At 31.3% G+C, this 18567-nt stretch overlaps 1 protein-coding gene across 2 annotated transcripts in view; it reads left to right on the top strand.

Annotated features, from left to right (window-relative positions):
* The first annotated feature begins 3881 nt into the window (after positions 1–3881).
* Positions 3882–18567, top strand: part of LOC126770523 (sodium-independent sulfate anion transporter-like) — a 34148-nt gene continuing 19462 nt past the window's right edge. The window contains exons 1-3 of one of the 2 annotated variants that reach the window (XM_050489947.1): positions 3882–4084; positions 14385–14598; positions 17451–17646. In XM_050489947.1, the coding sequence (XP_050345904.1) occupies positions 14398–14598; positions 17451–17646 (397 nt within the window). In that variant the 5' untranslated portion in view covers positions 3882–4084; positions 14385–14397. Of the gene's footprint in view, positions 4085–6368; positions 6396–14384; positions 14599–17450; positions 17647–18567 lie in introns of those variants that run through there. The other variant, XM_050489948.1, reaches the window with a different exon arrangement.

Below are 18567 nucleotides of genomic sequence, written 5' to 3'. Positions count from 1 at the left end.
TAATATAAACATTATTATTATTATTATACACAACAATACAAAGTAAAGAGTCGTAAATTAATACTGTTATTTTTTTATTTAAAATACCAGCATGTTGGCTATACCGTCGAGTAATACTTTTTGTTGTATAACCACATTAGATACCTTTGTTGTAAAATATAAATAAACATAGATTTATAATGAGGCCATGTTTCCTCTAAGCTTTGCTCTATATAAAGCAGAGATTATTAATATTTAAATTATTAAGTATATAAATGAGCAAAAACATAACGGTTATTATTTGAGTTCACATTTTACTTCCTTTTAGATTTAGATTGATTGATATTGCAATTTATTAAAGTACATAGAACAAGAATCTACAAAAAAGAAACAGATAATTGAAAACAAACTTTGTGCGCCCCAATATCCACACAGAATTGCAATCAAATGTAAGAAGTTAATAATAAAAGTCTAGAATAACAGACAAGGAAAGCGCCCAGCTTATACTGCGCGGAATTTTATGAGCTATCGCGTATGAGGATAAATCACGGATGTGCGTAATAGGACGAACGAACGATGTAGCCCAGTTTCATATTTCGTCTAACGCCAGCTCATCGGTTAAATACAAACAAAATAAAGCGTGGAACACAAGGACAGCCAATAACGAATATTGAGCAAATAGGAGCATATATAGCAAATTTCTTGGACCGTGAATTGGTTGGAATCATTCCGCCAATCCTCTAGTAAGAATATTCAAAAGGAACGATCATGCGTGAATATTGACATTGCCCTTATAAATACATTGAGGCAAATTTATACATGAAATGTGTTTCAGGATAGAACAAAAGCGGGAACGCATGATTACCTGAAATTTACACTTTTATACTTTACTTCTTATCAGATATTTAATGTCAGCAACATTCTGGGTCATTTTAAGTTAGTTACTTATTAATTAAATCATGGCAAAATTAACTTTTAATAATAAAATTATATGCTCAAATTAAAAAGAGCTACACTAGCACTGAGCTAGCATTACTAAGCGAGGAAGGTGAATTGTACCTTCCTTGAACATGTAACATTAGTCACATATATTAATGGCAACACATAGCCACATTAAGTGGCAATAGAAATCTAATTATGAGGTATTCATTGCGCAGACATCTTACTGTATGTTAAGTTAATAGAATAGTATTTCAATACCTAATTAAGATAAAAATAATGCATTATTCCTTATTACGAATAAACATTTAGATTTTCATAGATAAATTAGTATTGTAAAATATAAGTCAAAACAAAAATATCAAATACCGTAATTTATACATGCGCGTACTAAAACAAAATAAGCTACATTCCAAATTGGTTCTTTCAAACAAAGTTGCATCTAGTACAAAGTAGTGTCACTCGGCAATATCGTTCGCTTAAATTTTCACTGCAGTATGTAAGTACGCTGCTTTAGGTGAAAACGTGAGTCGCGTTTCAATTTTCGACTGATATCAGGTAAATACATAAGCGTTAGAAGAAAGATACGAAAACGTGAGCGTTACGTGCAAGAAATTTTGGAAATTATTAGCTTATATTTTCTGAATATGGTTACTTGCCATTTTATTACATCTATTTAACCTTGTTTAGAATAATAATGATTATTTTTTAACATACCAGAAAATGTACGCTGTTTAAATATCTGAGTTTTTCGTTATGATTCAAATTCGAATGTGCTTGTCAAACAGCTTAAAACCTACAGTTCCAGTTTTGTTATATACCTATGCTACCATACCATTATATACCTATGCTAACTGCATTCAATTGTATATATTCCATGTGTGAGCTTCATAATATCAAGAGTATATATAAACAAACAATAGGTAACAGGCTGACCGATAAGCTCAAGAGAATAAATACCTTTTCTCATGCAAACGTCGATTTTTAGTATAGCGCGTGTTTTGAAATCAAATAAAAATGCTTATTGAAATTGTACATCGGTTTTCCCTTAGGTACATTGTCCAGAAATAAAATAGAGCAAAAATTAAAGTATATTATTATATTTTATATTATAGTAAAATAAGAATTATAAGTTTGTGAATGTTGGCAATAATAACAACTGATAGTAAACTAATTTAGGTAAGTTTAACACACTTGAAATAAAAGACTTACATGTCTAGAAAATATCAATTTATTACGTGCAACACACCGGACATTACCGCTACATAATCATAGCATGAAGCGTTCGTACCGTCTAACCAAATAATTGGGACCTGTCAATGTCAAAGTCAGTCAGTTACATCCTATAAACATTGGCAGTCTGGAAAATATTAACTATACTTTACATTCTATATTACATAATGTGCTGTCAACGATATGGTAAATAAATAATGCTTAAGTAAGCAAATATAAACAGATCTTATATTTTGTTATAGCAATGCCTTAAATACAAAATTTTAAAACATAAGCCGTATATTGACTTACACCCTCAAAAAATGATAACATATTATTATTAGAAACTTGTGCGTGAACTCATGAACAAATCATTTCATTTCTAACTGCAGCAACTATTGCTAAACAATGAGAAACAATAGACTGAGTAGAAAATTTGTAGAGCATAGTATTGATATTTTGTTTATTTCATTTCTACTGTTAAACATATACGAATAATATAACTCATTACCATCATTCTGTAATATAGGTTGTAGGTATATCATATTAACTTTACTTTATAAAATACGTTAAAAAAACTAGTTAAAAAATTATGTAATGCACACGTCTTTTGATTTTAATCGGCTATTGGCGCTCATTGGGGGTATGCCGTGACGTCAAACGTCTAAGACAGCCGCTACCGTTTGCTAACGGTCTCTACTTCCTTGTGTGTACGTGGCGCGTATAGACGTATTAATTTAAACATATAACGACTAATATGATATAAATGCAAAAATTATAAATGTAAAACCGTAACAAATAAACTCATTCTTTGTCTGTTACGCTTTTACGTCTTGAGGGTCGAATATAAACCGAAATGACTGTTTGATGCAGCATAACGATTAATTTTTTTAATTAATTAATAATACGCATTAAAGTTAGGGTTATATACATATATCACAATGGTGTGAAATCACAATTCCTACTTTTTTTTCCACAAAAAAAATCACAAATTTTAATTGACAAATTTTTTCATTCAGCAAATACTTTAAACTAAAAATTCAATATACACTAAATTTAATTCGACTAAGCTATTAGAGTGCTCATTATTTGCTTTATATTTTTTAAAATGCTTTTAATTAATTGTTAGAAATTAAACTCTGGAAAAATACATATACCGACGCTCAATTCTTTATATATTCTCCCGGCACGCACCAACCAACCAATTCATTAGCGCCCCAGGCTTGGAACTGGGAGCTTGTGTCACTTGTACAAACGCACATTTATACATATTGCTACTAAACGAAATTAGTATTTTTATAATAATAAGAAAAATATTATTATTTTTTATCGAAACATTATGTTTTTATTTATTTTTCACCATTAAAGTAAACCAACCGAGTAAATAAATACACTTATTAGTTTACCATGATTATATTTTATTTTAATAACAATCAATTTCGATGTTTCACATCTGCCGGGTGTCCTTTGATTGTTGTGATAATTAAATTAGTTTTAATTGATAATTTCTTAGTTAAATTAATTTGACATTTTTAATGTTAAATATATTTCACTTAATATTTCAATTTTGAAATCAATAAATCACCTATATATCATTTTATTTGTGTAATTTAACTGAAGACTGTAGCTGTATACTGCAATACTTTTGTCTTTTCCATTTAAAAAATACAATATGTAGAAACACTAATAAATGTCAGTGTCACATCAAAATTGACAACTGACGTTACAACTTCTGAAGTTGATGTTCGACGTTGAACTTTGAGCGAAAACTAAACAGCTTAGATTTGAAAAAGCTAAACATTCGATTAATTTAATCATTAGTATGACTGGTATGTGCATGGTATCAAATCTGTTTATTACATTTGTAAAAAATGAACGTTGAATTAAAACTGCAAGATTATTGAAATTTGACTTCAGTGTTTTTAGTTTACGTGGATTGTGGAGCTGTGATTTGGTAAGAATTCCATTAATAATATTTACCTTACTTAACTGCTGTATTAAACTTAACAATTTTGTCCAAATAAAATACCTATCAAAATAAAACCTACATATCTAGTATAAAGTATTATATTTGTCAACGGTTTACGATAAAAGCATTAAATATTGCCCCTTTTACTGTAAATATCTATTTATAATATACCCGACAAACATTTTTTTAACAATAATAATATACGTAAAAAATACTTTATTATTTACTTATATTTTGTGGCTTTGGCAATGTATATTTTTGTAGAAAAGTTTACAGTGGTTAAATTTTTAAATAAATCGCTTAAAATGAAATCAAATTAATTGAACATATAATTTACTATAAATTCTTGAAATATTGTTGAGGTAAGGTTGCGGATTAGTAATTGTATTTATTCTGCAGAGCCAAAGAGAAAGAGCCCTCTAAGCTATAATCTTAGCTTAGTTAGCTCTAAGACATAATTATGTGAAAAAAATTAAGAAATACTTTTATTGATATAAAATTTATGAGAAATACTTATATTGGTAGCCTAACAATATATTTAACTTACTATAATATGCTCTGTATATAGAAGAATATATAAGAGGATTTCATAAAAACTGATTACATACTGTTATACTACAAATAAAAATAAACTTATAATCCCTGTTTTCTGTAAGGTATAAAGAATGTTTTTGGGCAAATATAATAAAATTCTGGAAAATATAATATACAATTATAATTTACCATTAAACAAATTTAAAAACTTTATTAAGTCACTACTGCATTAAAAGAATGCTTTTTGGATAAAGATGGTTTTAATTTCGGGTTTCATTGCAGAATGATCATGAACAATAATTGTGAATACTGTGGTTAGTTTGTAAATCTGATTTATTTTAAAAAGGACCACTATGTGAGTTTCTTACAGTTTCTTCTTTACATACCACGGGCTATATTCCAAAACAGCGGTAGAAAATTGTGACAGTTCAAAAATGCCTTTATTGTGAAACTTACTTGAATAATAAATTTTTATTATTGTCACAACTGTTTCAATATTGAAAACTATACATTCATGAATTATATGTAAATATTCATTAATGATACTTATTGATATATTAACTAACACATGTTGTACCTAATACAAATTTTTCACTAGCAAAATAATACAAGTGAAAATAAAGTATTTTGAAATCTTGTTCATTGTACCTTTTCCTGTGTTACCTTATGTTTTTAAGTTATTTAATATTTTAACTATATGAAATTATATTTCATTAAAAATTCTTTGCTTATGAGATTAATTATATATTTTATCGCAATCATTTCATGAGTCATAATTATTATCTTCAATTTGTATTATAATATTATAATTCTATTGATTGTTAAGCTACATTTTTTTTTATAAATTTATATCTTTGCTTATTATATAATTATATTTAAATATTTGTAATAATGATGATATCTTGACCGCAGCGGCCATCCTCAATAGAGACTAGTGAACTACACAGAATGTATTATATTGCACAAGTGTGTACTCAAACACAGACACCACACGCCCATAATAGGAACCAACGGCTTTACAAGCATTCACACACATTTCCACTACCCAGATTCCGGATTGCTACTAAAAATTTTCCGATAGAAAAATTCATTAATATTACTCAGATATTATTATTTATTAGATTTGAACTCAGGACCTCGGGATCTACGGCTTTATATATTAGTTAATAAAAAAAAATAGAAAAAACTTCTACCAAATACGGGACCTTTATTTACTTCTGGTACATCTTTCAGATGAAGTTATACTTAAGCCAACGAAAACAATCACAAACATTATTTACGTGAACAAAGTGATCGAAGCGCCTTTTTCTCGTTTCGGTTTTTCACAGTTTGAAAATATACGAAGTAACGTGCAATGAAACGAAATTGACGTGTTGCATATCAAACATTATATGTATGTATTATTCTAAAATCAGATTAAAATCAATTATTGTTTAAAAGAATGTTTGAGGCAAATTAAAGTTGATCGCTCTAATAAGTGGGAAAATCTAGACAATTTACTAAAATACGCAGAAGGCACCTGAAGGCATATGTATTTTGCAATTTTTGCGATACAATTACTTCGTCGTGCATTGCTAATAAAACTATTAATGTTTAATAGTTCTTTACACGAAAGTACAATTTATTCGAGTCAGTTGAATAGTGAACGCGTAACGACTCGGGTGTTTTGTTTATAAAAACATCCTATTTAGACCTTGGGCTGTTGCCTTTTGGATAAACAATTTTAAAACAAAAATTAACATTATTTTAAAAATTCATTCTGGTGAGTAGGTAAATATAGTTATTGTTACATTTTACTGATTTTTGACTATTTAAAGGAAATAAAGATAAAACAAATTCATTCTTATAATATTATAATGTCTATAACACATTTAGAAAAATGTATGGATTATATTTGTTTGTAGTCGTGTAAAACGAGTGCATGCGTGCGGCTTGTGGTCATTCGTGCGTAAGATGTATGAAAAGTGAGAGAACAAGATTATATACAAGGTTTTGCAAGTCGATTTGTTTATTACTTTGTGGTAATTTGAAATAAATTGCATCCTATTATATTATACATTTTTGCAATTGTCATTAAGGCAGAGCATATCCGGCAGTTTGTGTAGAGACGTTCAAGATCTATTTATCTATTATGTAATTTGAATAAAACTAAAATGTCTATTTGTTCTCATAAAAACTACTGGACCGATTTTGATGAAAATTATTCCGATTGATAGATTATTATTTGACAAACTTTTAAACTTTTTTTAATTTTATCACTGTACAATGATTTTATATTTAACAACAAAACAAATCATTAAAAATACCTAATAGATATATAATGAGGATTCCGTAATAAACTAAAATTTTAGCTGGCAAAGTGGAACTGGTGTGTACTAGTCAATATTCAAATAATACAAATTGAATTTTATAATTTTAATCACAATCGTTCATCACAATTGTATCTTATTATCTTAAACAGTGCTTAATTAATTCACTGAGCTACAATTAATAGTTTTATTACTCGAAGAAATTTAAAGATAGCTTAATTTATTATTTTTAATCGTCGTGAACTTGACTTACAGATACCTAGTGCAATAACCTTTAAAAAAAAAAACAAGTTTTTTTTTCAATTTTTGTTACCTCTTTTGGTATCGTTTTAAATATTTACCTCTTTTTTAGTCTCGGTATATGATATATTATAAGTGAACGAAGAAATATACAAGGAGCAACATGCAGAAGAGAAATCTTAACGGAAAAGAGTATTCAACCAAATCTATCAAGACATTTCCGATAATTCGGTGAACACGAATAAAAATACATTTACATTATAACGGACTCATTTTCAAGTAACTTTTGATGCAGATACTCATTTCTTGGTATTATTATAAATATGTATGAGATACGAAACAATTTGGGACACGTAAAATTAATACTTTACACTATTACACAAAGTATTCACTAATTCTCTCCCAGACTCTCTGCCTTTATATTTTTAAAATATTTTTTTAGCTACATCAAAGAAACTTTATAGTATTCGTTTTAAGGAACACTTAAAGTGTAAGGTTCGTTACTAGATACCAACATTACTTTCCTCACTTAATAGATTTCTGGTATTAGATTTCTCTCCCAACTGATTGCTATTGAAGTTATTATATAGTAGAGATGGCCTAGTGGTAAGAACGCGTGAATTAACCGATGATCGTGTGTTCAAACCCGGGCAAGCACCACTGAATTTTCATGTGCTTAATTTGTGTTTATAATTCATCTCGTGCTTAACGGTGAAGGAAAACATCGTGAGGAAACCTGCATGTGTCTAATTTCATTGAAATTCTGCCACATATGTATTCTACCAACCCGCATTGGAGCAGCGTGGTGGAATAAGCTCCAAACCTTCTCCTCAAAAGGGAGAGGAGGCCTTAGCCCAGCAGTGGGACATTAACAGGCTGTTACTGTATATAGTAGAGACGTACTTACACTTACTCGTGTCCTTCAACAACGATCTTCGTGATTTTGTTTTTACTTTACTAATAAAACCCTTTTTACAAATAGTAAAATATATCCTATCTCATTTCAATATAAAAATGGTTTTTTTTTTATTCCAAGTAAATGTTAAAATACAATTTTGTATTTCCGGAAAAAATAGAAAGTTGTAATTAAAAATCAACTTAACACGGTTTTGTAGAACTTACATAATATAAAAAATATTTTTATTATTAGATTGCTTAGTGCGTCGCGAGATAGCAGCACTGAGCGCTTTCTATCGACTGTATCACGGCGAGTGCTCTGAGGAATTATTCTCTCTAATTCCTGCTTCCCCCTCCCTTCTTAAATCCACGCGAGCTGGTTCTCGATGTCACCGCCTAACTGTGACATCAATTCCATCGCGCACAAACAAATTTGGCAACTCCTTTCTTTGTCGCACTACCAAAAAATGGAATTCCTTACCAGCTCACGTGTTCCCCTCCTCTTACAACCCGGGTTCCTTTAAACGAGGCGTGAAGAGGCATCTTGCGGGCCGGCAAGGCGGGGACGGCTAGTACAGAACATTCTTCCCGACTGTACTGGCCGTCGTCGCGTTTGGACTCTACTACCACTTACCATCAGATGGAGTAGAGTCATTTGCCATCCCGGCGCATATAAAAAAAAAATAGTAACAGATTTTCGTTCAAATTCTATTATCTCAATTACAAAATGATGAACTAGCTACTACTACTACAAATAGGTACCTCGATTGAGCCACAATTATAATATTAGGACGGCCTGGAGTATGAACTGTATATTGTATTATGAACGTTGTAGCTAAATGTTACACCAGTCAAATGAAGAAACTCATTACATTGCTCCACTTCTGACACTTTGCTACACGTAATAATAAATTGTTACTATATACTTTAATTTACATTATAACTACCGTATGTCTTAAGACAACGGTTTAAAAAATGATATAGATCAATGGCTTCTTCCAACCACAAGAGGAATAAAACCCATAAACAACTTTGACACCGATATCAATTGATGCGATATCATTGGTCGAGATCTTGAATAATCTATGATATTCACTATGGATTCGCGAAAAGAAGGCGTTTTCAAAGTCCGCAATGTAATCGGAACTTCGAAAGTTTAACCACATCAATGTTTGTGATTATAACTAGTTAAGTGGAATAGTGTTTTATTATAAATAAAGGTAAATTAATCAAGAACTGTTTATTGTGCGTAATACAGCAGAAGAATTACGGTTTGTGTACCTTTATTCTTACTCCGATTGGAATATACATATATAGATCTGAGATGACACAATGTTTAGAAAGCGTTAATCGAAACCAATAATTTCGCGCTCAAATCTGGAGAAGCACCATTGAGTTTTTTTAAATTAAACACAGTGCGGTGGAGTAAACTACAAATCTTCTGCTGCTAGATTTTGACAGTTAAAAACCATATATGAATATGGATAAAAATATATTTACCGAATTATATAATATTTTTAAATTATATAACTAAAATCTTGTTAATTTAAATATTCTGAAAAATGATATATCATAAGTGAACGAAGAAATATACAAGGAGCAACCTGGAGAAGAGAAATCTTAAAGGAAAAGAGTATTTAACAAAATCTATCAAGACATTTCCGATAATTCGGTGAACACGAATAAAAATATATTTATAATATAACGCTCATTTTCATGTAGCTTTAAATACAGATACTTATTTCTAAGTAAACACTGGTATAATTTGACAGAACGAAACGAATTTAAATGGATGTCTTCAGATATTGTATGTAGACAATAATATATTAATGGCTTCTGAATTATTTGCCATCTAGCTCATTTCCTGTGTGTCGCTAAATTAATTGTATTCAACACATAGTAATTATATGGTTGTAACCACTTTATCGCTAGGTAAGACGATGGAGCTATGGATCTACGCTTAAACCTCATTGAGAATTAATGTTCATGACTGTTTAAGACATTGTCTGGCCATGAGCCAGTAAAGTTATATGCTAAGCCAAGATTAGTGCCTAGGTATCCCATATTAGTGTGAAGGACGAGAATTAATTATGGAATAATCGCTACATAAGCATTAAGACCATCTTATCTAGGCATCCGCAGCGAAATCACATACGTACCAATATGATCTGCTTAAAACAGCTGATTCCGATTCCTGTCAGTTATTTCATCGCTAATCACCTAGTTCCATGAGTAACATTACAAAAGTCCATTACTCGTATGTATGTATGTATGTACATAGACATAAGAACCACAACGACTCGCCATAATATGAAAGGTTTCAATGAATAAACATTTATTCTTTGTTCGAAGAATAATGTAACAATTGTATTGACAATAATTGATGACTGCCTAGCGGAGTCAGTGAATTGGTTTCCTGTAATATTAGCTTCTCTAATCATCGTTCGCCCAATCAGGGATGATTGAAATGTCAATTTGCTTTCAAATGAGAACTTGTATTGAGAACGATCGATCCATGAAATGAAATGGTATTGGTCATTTTTGTAAAATAAATTGACAAATGATCATCCAAACAAGAAAGTTTATTGTGGTTGTAATAGTCTAATGATATCGTTGTTTTATTGATAGTTATTTGAAAATATTTTAAAGTGATACTAGAATTTCTGAAATTGAAATTGAGTCATATGAAATTGTGCTTTACGCAATTTACTAAAATGATTAAATTTATACAAAGGTCTTGCTAAAAGCGATAAATTAATTTTGTTGTTCATTTAAAGCTAAGAGTCCTTCCCGATAGCGTTGACGGATCGAGGATCGGACAGGACGGGATTGATGACCGTAGTACGTGCTGTACCGTTCGACGCCTGCGTGATGAATCGATGACTTGTAATCGGTGGACTAACACGGATTCCGTAATTTGTTAGAGTAAAAGTTCAACCCTTGCAGATGTGCACCATCATCGTCCTTGACATGCTCAACATCTCATATAGGCTGGATGAAGCCAATTTCTCATTGCCTGAAAAAAGTAACGTACGTAACTACATTTCCCACTGCTCGTGAAATATCTCATCATAGCCTATTAGCTTAGCTTATTCCACCACGTTGCTCCAATTTTTTTTTTTTTATAGAATAGGAAGCTGGACGAGCATATGGGCCACCTGATGGTAAGTGGTCACCAAACGCCCTTAGACATTGGCATTGTAAGAAATGTCAACCATCGCTTATAGCCAATGCGCCACCAACCTTGGGAACTAAGATTTTATGTCCCTTGTGCCTGTAATTACACTGGCTCACTCACCCTTCAAACCGAAACACAACAATATCAAGTATTGATGTTTTACGGTAGAATATCTGATGAGTGGGTGGTACCTACCCAGGCGAGCTTGCACAAAGCCCTACCACCAGTAAATGTAGATACATATGTAGCAGATTTACATGTTTCGGATCGATGTTTTTCTTCACCACCGAATAAGAATCAATTATTATAAGCGTAAATTATTAAGCACTTAAAACTCGTTTGTGCTTTCCCTGGTTTTAACCAGCAATCTTCGGTTAAGACGCTTTCCCATCTGGGAGAATATGAAACTCATCATGTAAGAAACATTATCCAACTATAAAATGAGACTTTTTTTAGTGAGAGATTAGACTATTTTCTATACGACCATTAATGAAATTTTTTCCGCAAATTTTATACTTTACTGTTTAATAATGGTTCTCGTGCTTATCGCTCGCTGCATAAATATAAAAGTTGTAACAAACGGTAAAAAATGAGAGAATTCTTTCGTATTAATGACTAATACGTGTCAAGCTTGCACTTGGCGCGTAACAAATCGAAGCCTCGTAATCGACGGGCGCGCGTTCCCAGCAATTTGTTAGAGAATAAATATTTTTTGTTCGTCACTTATTTGTTACTGAAGCTTATTAGTAGAATTAATTGGATATTTCTTTCTCGATTTTCCATATATACTTGGCACTCGGTAAATTTTTCTTCAACAAGAAAAATTAGTTATTAAAAATAGTTACATTTTGCCTTCTTTAATAAATTAATTTTTATGCATTTTCAAAGTAATCATATTTTTGAAGTGAATCTATTTTCGATGGAAGTAAATTGTCAAGTTGAAATTAATTTCAACGTTTCTGTTTTAAGCATTTCTTAGGCAAGTCAAGTTATCTTTACTGGCCGCAGATCTACTGAGTTGCGGCCATTAAAAAGTTATGTTTTTCTATATTTTATAAACATAAGAATGGTGATTGTGAATTCAAAACATAAAACACGAAGATTATTGACGATTAGGGAATCATGTAATTTCAATTACTTGTTTCAATCACAAATCGAAATTCAGTCCAATTGAGAATTGAATTTTGATAAGCTTAGTATTAGGATAAACTAATCAGGAATCCGAAGTTACCATAATTTACTAAATAGTGCAATTCAGAAAAATAACATGTATGCTTTCAAATAGTACGCAAATGAAATTATTACCTATAGTTTAATTCGGTAATAAGTTGTAATAAGATAATTCTTAGTGGTTAAATAGTAAATAAATAAGTACTTCCGCTCGATTGCATAATCGTTTTGCTACCACAAAATTTCATGTACATTAACTAGATAACATGTTGTATTGGCCACATGCAATTGCTTTAGCTCTGTATTGTGGACTAACTGACAATTCAACAAACACAGAGTTAATGAAAATCCTCAATCCAATAGTGCATAATTGGCCCGGCAACCTGCCTGGCGGAACAAAGAGCCGTGCGACATTGTCTGCTATAGGTTTATTAGCTCGATGTACCATCAGAGTCAACAAAGCGAAACGCAATGTTATATAGCCAGTTCGCTGATCAGTACCGCAATGATAAAAACACTGGCGTTCTGTTAATTTTCACTGACTTTTTTCTTTCTTAAGAGGGCCATTGACGTTAATTGAATCGAACCCTTCGAATCCCTCTCCACTAATCTCCTTTGTGAAACACTGAATACTTTCATTTGTACCCTTTACAAAGTGAGATCGTTTTCCTCTTTAACTAGAGCTCTAGTAATTTGAATTTTGTACCTAATTTCATTATCTATATTAACAATCGTCTCACAAATATTTTATTAGCTGTACGAACAGATGTATCGCTTTAAAAGGACCGACTCTATCCAAAATATGGTAATAAAACGGAAATAGAAGATATTATCGTCCACACAACCCTTTGTGCCCGTTCATTATTCCCTTCACGTTTGCAAATGGAAAACTTTGCGTACTGTTGAACACGGACTGTTACTCAAACAATAATACCTATAAGATCATCAGTTATTTTATCTCCGTTACGTAAGAACTATTTTCGACGTTTTGTTTTTCGCTAGCAATGCTTAGAAATGGAATATTTATTGGAAAATGGGAAGTGTATAGCACAAAGGGTCTTAAATTAAATTAAACCCCCCGATATTCCCTACAGAGAAGCTTTGTAGGTTATTAAGGAAAAGGCTTACATCCGTCGCCTTCGCTGACGGCCTTTCAAGTCCATATTGACTCAACTCATGAATCCTTTATTAAGTGAATTATATAGAAGACAATGATATGCTCTATGTCATACTGTTTTAATTGCTTAAACATATTGCGTGGAAATACCCTATACCTGAAATAGAAAATGAAATTTGTAAATAATTGAAAAGAACGGCTACGTTGAACATGATTGGATCAAAGATTTTTTTTCTATAAATCAAATCGTAAAGAGATACACGTTACTCCACAACTTTCTAGTAGAGCTAATAGAATTCCCTACCTTACATGTTCAAGCATTCCAACATTCATTAAATTTAAAAAGTTTCTTTGTATGTACACATACTAACTACTGCTGTATAAATTAAGAGTAACTTCGAAAGTTACTTCCTACTTGTTCATATTACTTAAAAATAAAAGTTACCTCGCAAACTAAAACAGAAATATGTAACCTATGAAACTTATATCGTGCACTTTGTCGCCAATTAACGTAGAGTTCGTTATATGTATTTATCTCCAGTAGTTTCGTTTGTAAATATTTATACATAAACGGCATTCTTATTTCGAAAATAAAATCATTACTATATAAAACGTGTTCCTATAAAGCTACGTATTTTTTCGTTATCGAACAAAATATTTAAATTTAATTGTAATTTGTAAATTAAATGCATTGCCTAGTTTCTTGCCGGTTTTTATCAGTAGAACACAGCCAAATTCAAACCTGTAGTGACTTCACATTGAACCAAAATATTTTCTTAAATCGTGTCAAGTGTACGTTTCAAAACCTGGTGTTTTAATATTTAATTTCTCATTTAACAGGTGAATAACAATCATGTCTTCGCCATCAAAGAAACGTTACAAGAAACAAACATGGTGTTCAAGATTAATGCATAAAAGATTGCCTATTATACAATGGCTTCCTGAATACAATTCGGAAAAAGCTTTAGCAGACTTTATAGCTGGTGTTACAGTTGGGCTTACTGTTATCCCGCAGGCGCTGGCTTATGCCACACTAGCTGGACTGCCGCCTCAGGTAAGTGAAATGAGTTCCATTACCTTATTATATTCAGCGCTCAAGTTTTGCATAGAATTCACATATATTACGTAGAATATACCAGTAGCTAAGCTTCAAACAAAGTACGTACACTAAAAGCATTGCTTTTCCAATCTCTTAAATAACATTACCCAAACTTACAACCATGTAAAAACGTCTCCTGAAAGGAAAACATGCTGATTTCAATATGGGATATACTTATAGTGAAAAAGGAATTTTGTTTTGTTTTACTGTAGTGGATTTTTGTACTTGTGTGTCAAGTCGTAAAAGTGAAACCCTTAATTCAGTTGGTTCGTCCCGCAGCTTTCTTTTCCCTAGAGTTTACAACCTATCACGATGAAATTTCTGAGACAGATGTGTCTTGAGAATCGAAAACAGCCGTAAGTAAAAAAATATTTACGGCCACCCATTAAATAGATAAAAAAGATTTCCCTTCGGAAAAATTATTGTACAACATAAAACTGGTATAAATGTAATAAAAATGTGGAACTTAAACTGACATAGATAACAATTATTGGTGATACATAAATTTTTTAAAGATATAATTTTTAACGTAAAAAATTTATTATATATATAATTATATGTAATAAAAGATTGTATAAATTCGGTGCACAAACCCTTGGTTAATTTTGTATATTAACGGCTTTCCTTATTATCGTTGCTTATTGACTGTTCTGTTAAACACCCATTTTGCTCTTTCTGACATTATTGATTTGACATTCGAGTGAAGAAGACATTCATCATTGTTTAACTGACCAACGCCTAAACAACGTTTATAAGACCGTTAAGTACTAAAGTAACAACTTCAATAGACTAAAGCTGTTTTCGAGTGATTTTTGTGTGATACAATGTTCTTATGCTGCAGTTAAAAATAACAGCATCGCAGGTTTAATGTCGAAGTGATAATATTATTGCAGTTTTAACGTAAATAGTATAACGTTTGTTTCGGATTTAATTAATAAATTTTATGCTTCAACGAATATTTTCATATTCATTTATCAGTCAAGTTCATATATGATCAAATTTTATATAGATTATATGACATGATACTATTATCTTTAATATAAACTTTACTGTCCCCTAACAATTATATGGTAAAAAGCAGACTTAACGCCATCACTTCATTCTCTCGTCTCATATTTACGATTATTAATCATCGGTCATGAAAAATACTGATCACTGAACTGAGGATGATGATGTAGATCACTACCTACAAAATGTAGCTGGTGGACACTGAACTAAACTAGCACTGAATTGACAACGGGGAAGACCTATTTGGTATAGGTCTTCTCTTACGTTATATATTTATATATAAGGGACCGTGTCTTAGTTTCAAATCTGGTGAACAGGAACATCGTGAGACAACCTTCATTTTTCGTAGAATAAGCATCAAAACTTTTCCTTAAAAGAAGACGTCTTTGCCTAGTAGTGTCATATTTACTAAAGCTATTACGTATATTTACTTCATATAAATTAAATTACTACTGTTTCTATCATATTGAATCAGTAGTAATTGATCACTAATGTACCTGAATCAAAGTTCATTAAGCATTGTTAAAGTAAATGAGGCTTCATTGGCACCGTTCACAATCGTTGATAGAAACACAGCTGAGCTAATTTTATTCCAAACGAACTCTCTATATTGCTGCATTGTTCAAATATCATTCAATTTCGATAACAATACACGTGTAACAAAACCATTTATAAAAATCCTCTTGGGAAATTATTTCTTTCCTTTTTTTCTGATGCTCGTAATTTTTAAATAATACATATTTTTCTATATCCAAAGTTGACATTTTGTATTTAATCCCAGAATATGAAAGTAACATAGCAATACACAGTATTACTACTTTGTATTGCTATGTTCCAGTTTGTAACGTGTTTTATCCAGTAATTAGAGGCACAGGGGTCATCACATCTTAGATCTCGTAATTGGCGGCGCATTGACTCTGTAAGAAGCGATTCATACCTAAGCGGTTCTAACAGCGTCAGTGTTTATGAGTGAAGGGAGAAAGTGTTGAATAGCGTTTCAAAGCCATTTGTAGTTCTTTATAACTTTGATCACTAAGTATATAGTTACTATTTACTTTATAAATTCAAAACTTCCTGAACAGCTCTGGCGAATATTGTCATAGATTTTTAGAGATTTGCAAATTGTATGACGTCACCAAAATTTTAATAAAATTAACTCTATTTGTCGTTGGTTTTAGCGCGTAATATAAAGTAGTTAATTTATTTGATAATAATTAACAACATATTTACTATATTTCGCTTCTAGTAAATATGACACAATTGTATATACCGTACCGTAACAGCCTGTGAATGTCCCACTGCTGGGCTAAAGGCCTCCACACCTCTTTTTGAGGAGAAGGTTTGGAGCTTATTCCACCACGCTGCTCCAATGCGGGTTGGTGGAATTGTATATCAATGTTTAATATAAACACTTTATTTTCATTTAAAAATTTTCATCATTAACGAATGAATCATGAAGTCGGCAAAAATGATCGCTGTTAAGATTACCACTCATTACAGTGGAATGAAGAGAAATGAATATGTTTTATGAGACCGATATTTTGCGCTATTTTGCGTTTGTCCTACCAATTAACAGTTATGAGTGTGGACATTACAATTAACGAATTATTTATTGTTGAAATATCCGCACTGTGGGTAATGAAAAACGCATATTATTCTGATAGTAATTATTTTGAAATCATGGTTCATCAAAAGATTGCCAAATATATTAATACAATAATTTAAAATTGTTTTTATTTGTATTGATTTCCTATGAGGTGACTTTGTGCTTTAGTGTTGAGTGGATTGTTTTGTTTCAGTACGGCCTTTACTCTTCTTTCATGGGATGCTTTGTCTACTTGATCCTTGGTTCGTGCAAAGATATTACCTTAGGCCCGACCGCTCTGCTAGCTCTCATGACATACGAACAAATACAAGGGAGAAACTTCGACTATGCAATACTATTGTGCTTCCTAACCGGTGTAGTTCAACTCATAATGGGAATATTACATTTAGGTATGTAAAATGTTATATGCATTATTTTATTTACTAGCTGACCCGTGCCCACTTCGTGGGCCGGTAAACATTTTTACTTGTGATGAAATTATGAGTGTGGTTTGGTTAGTAATGAGTGCTATGATTTATTTCCTGACTGCCAAAAATTGCGTTGGCCGAACATTAATAAAATTGTCTTGCGTATTTGATATTTTAAATTATCTCTTAAATTATGCATCTAAAAATATACTGGAAAAAACTAATTTTATCTAAATAAAATTTCCTTGGTGATAAAGCAATTTCTTCCTAAATAGATTAACGTGTTGTATATGAAAAAAAAACCGACTAATAGAAATATCACTCAATAGTCGTATATGTCGTATTATCTCTTTAACCATTCGTCCAAATTATATGCACTTAAAGGGAAAAGTATTTTTTTTAAACAATTGAGACAATAAGTTTTCTAATTTTGATAAAATTTCATAGTTGTTGATAATATATGACCAATAAAAATGACGATTTAAATTATTTTTGTAAAAAAAAACTTTTGTGACTTAAATATAAAAGTTAGACATATGCTGTCGCTGACTTTTTTGTAAGCATTATCAAGCTCTACAACTTTTCCCTAGAACTCAATAATATATCTCTCATCGTTAAGGCAGCGTTGGTAAGAAACGATTTCGTTCGACCGTTTTTTCTCCGACTTACTTTGCAAATCCGACTACCACGAAAAAGTCTTCATTTTTTGGGTTATTATATAGCCTATGACACTCACAAATAATGTGGCTTTCTATTGGTAAAAAAATCATCAAAATCGGTTAAGTAGATCCAGAGATTACCCTCTACAACCTCACAAACTTTACATCTTTATGATATTAGTATGGATATTAACATTTACTGGTGGTGGGGCTTTGTGCAAGCTCGTCTGGGTAGGTACCACCC

This window comes from Nymphalis io, chromosome 9, assembly GCF_905147045.1.
Source record: "Nymphalis io chromosome 9, ilAglIoxx1.1, whole genome shotgun sequence".
Taxonomy (NCBI): Eukaryota; Metazoa; Arthropoda; class Insecta; order Lepidoptera; family Nymphalidae; genus Nymphalis; species Nymphalis io.
Note: the sequence above shows the minus strand (reverse complement) of the source record. Positions and strands in the feature narration are given on the sequence as shown.